Here is a 1,509-nt window from a genome sequence, read left to right as displayed (position 1 = left end):
GGTTTGCTCTGCAAAGGGGCAGAGGGGCCGGCGGCGAGCTGCCCTCGCCGGTGAGCCCCTCCGGCTGCCCGGTGCCGGGGTCTCTCCGGCACAGCTCTCCGGGGCTGGACGGAACCGCTGCCCTGAAGCTGCCCGCTCTGTTTGGACGAGCGCGCCGCTTTGATTCCCTCAGGCTAACGCGTCTGAGGTGGACGGAAAGAAAACACCCGTTGGACCTGCTCTGGGAGCGACAAGCCAGATTTTTATCCTTGATGTGTCGTCCTAGGCGCATTCTGCCAGCAGGCTTGCAGGCAGCGTGTGGCACTGGCATCCCCCTGGATCCCTGGCATCCCCCCGGGGCCTTGGCATCCCCCCCGGGTCCCTGGCAGCCCTGGCTGACGTGGTACATCTTTGGGGACCAGCGCTTGTGGCTGGTTACAGCACGGCCAGGGAATGCTTCAGCTTTGTCTTGCTAGGACTCATCAGGTTTCTACAGGATGTTCTCACTCCATCTCTGCTGTGGTGACTCCCTGGCCGGTCCAGGGTGGTTTACCATCAGCAGCTGCACCTTAAGGCTCCTTGATGCATGGAGCCCTGAGCCAGGTTTCTTGCCCCAGGTGACCTCCCGCTGGAGCTGTGCAACCCCCTGGTTTCCCAGGGCATGGTCCCTCTAGCACTGGCTCTGCTGCTGTCCTGGGGGTTCCGACCCAGCTACCCACAGCTGAGCACCCGCACCGGGGGGACAAAGAGGATCTGCAGCCCAAAAGGCACGTCGAGTAGTCTCGCTCACCTTCTCCGTCACTCACAGAGCACCAGGGTGAAAGCAGCCCTTCCCCTGCAGCCCAGGTCACTTACTTGTGGGCACTGGATGGGGCGCATCGCCTCGGGGGGTGGGCAGGGGTCTGTTGTGCCTGCCAGTCCCAGGGCTGGGCTGCTGTCTGACTGGGGACTCTGGGGGAGAGACTGGTCAGGCTGTTTCCCCCGCGCCCTATCTGCAGTACAAACCGGGTAAGAGCAAGACATGCCAAGGGCAGAAGCCAGGCTGACATCCTGCACAGTCCTGGTCCCAGAGGGACACAGAAGACATTTTCCTGACCCCTGCCATGATCAGGCATGCTCTGAAGCAGGGAGGATGCCAGCCCCTGTGGTTTCCTCTCTGGATGGCAATCAAGACACAGTTCGTATTCAGCGTTACGTGTCTGATCCTGCTATGAAAGAGAACACTCCCTGCCTCAATCTTGCGCAGCAGCGATGCGGAGCTCTAGGCTGGGGACTCACCTCTCACCATCAGCTCAACGGCGTCGCTCTGCTGCACAGCCCCGGCCCCAACCCGGTTTTCTGCCTCACAGTAGTACTTCCCGGCGTCGGAGGGCCGCACGCTGTCCCACACCAGCTCGGCCTGGCTGCTCTGGAGCTGGGCTTTCCCTCCCGGGGTGCTCCTGAACCAGCGGTAGCTGATGGGAGGGGACCCGCTGGCCACACAGGTCAGGCTGGGCCTGGCTCCTGCCCGGGACGGCCGGCCCCCCGCCC

At 63.2% G+C, this 1,509-nt stretch overlaps 1 protein-coding gene across 1 annotated transcript in view; it reads right to left on the bottom strand.

The window, feature by feature from the left end:
- Positions 1 to 1,509, bottom strand: part of LOC104282586 (V-set and immunoglobulin domain-containing protein 4-like) — a 6,604-nt gene that overhangs the window by 1,725 nt on the left and 3,370 nt on the right. Inside the window, exon 4 of the mRNA XM_009880690.1 lies at positions 1,258 to 1,451. Coding sequence (XP_009878992.1) covers positions 1,258 to 1,451 — 194 coding nt within the window. The remainder of the gene's footprint in view (positions 1 to 1,257; positions 1,452 to 1,509) is intronic.

The sequence above is a fragment of the Charadrius vociferus genome, unplaced genomic scaffold (assembly GCF_000708025.1).
Source record: "Charadrius vociferus isolate BGI_N301 unplaced genomic scaffold, ASM70802v2 scaffold473, whole genome shotgun sequence".
Lineage (NCBI taxonomy): Eukaryota > Metazoa > Chordata > Aves > Charadriiformes > Charadriidae > Charadrius > Charadrius vociferus.
This window is presented reverse-complemented; position numbering and strand designations above follow the sequence as displayed.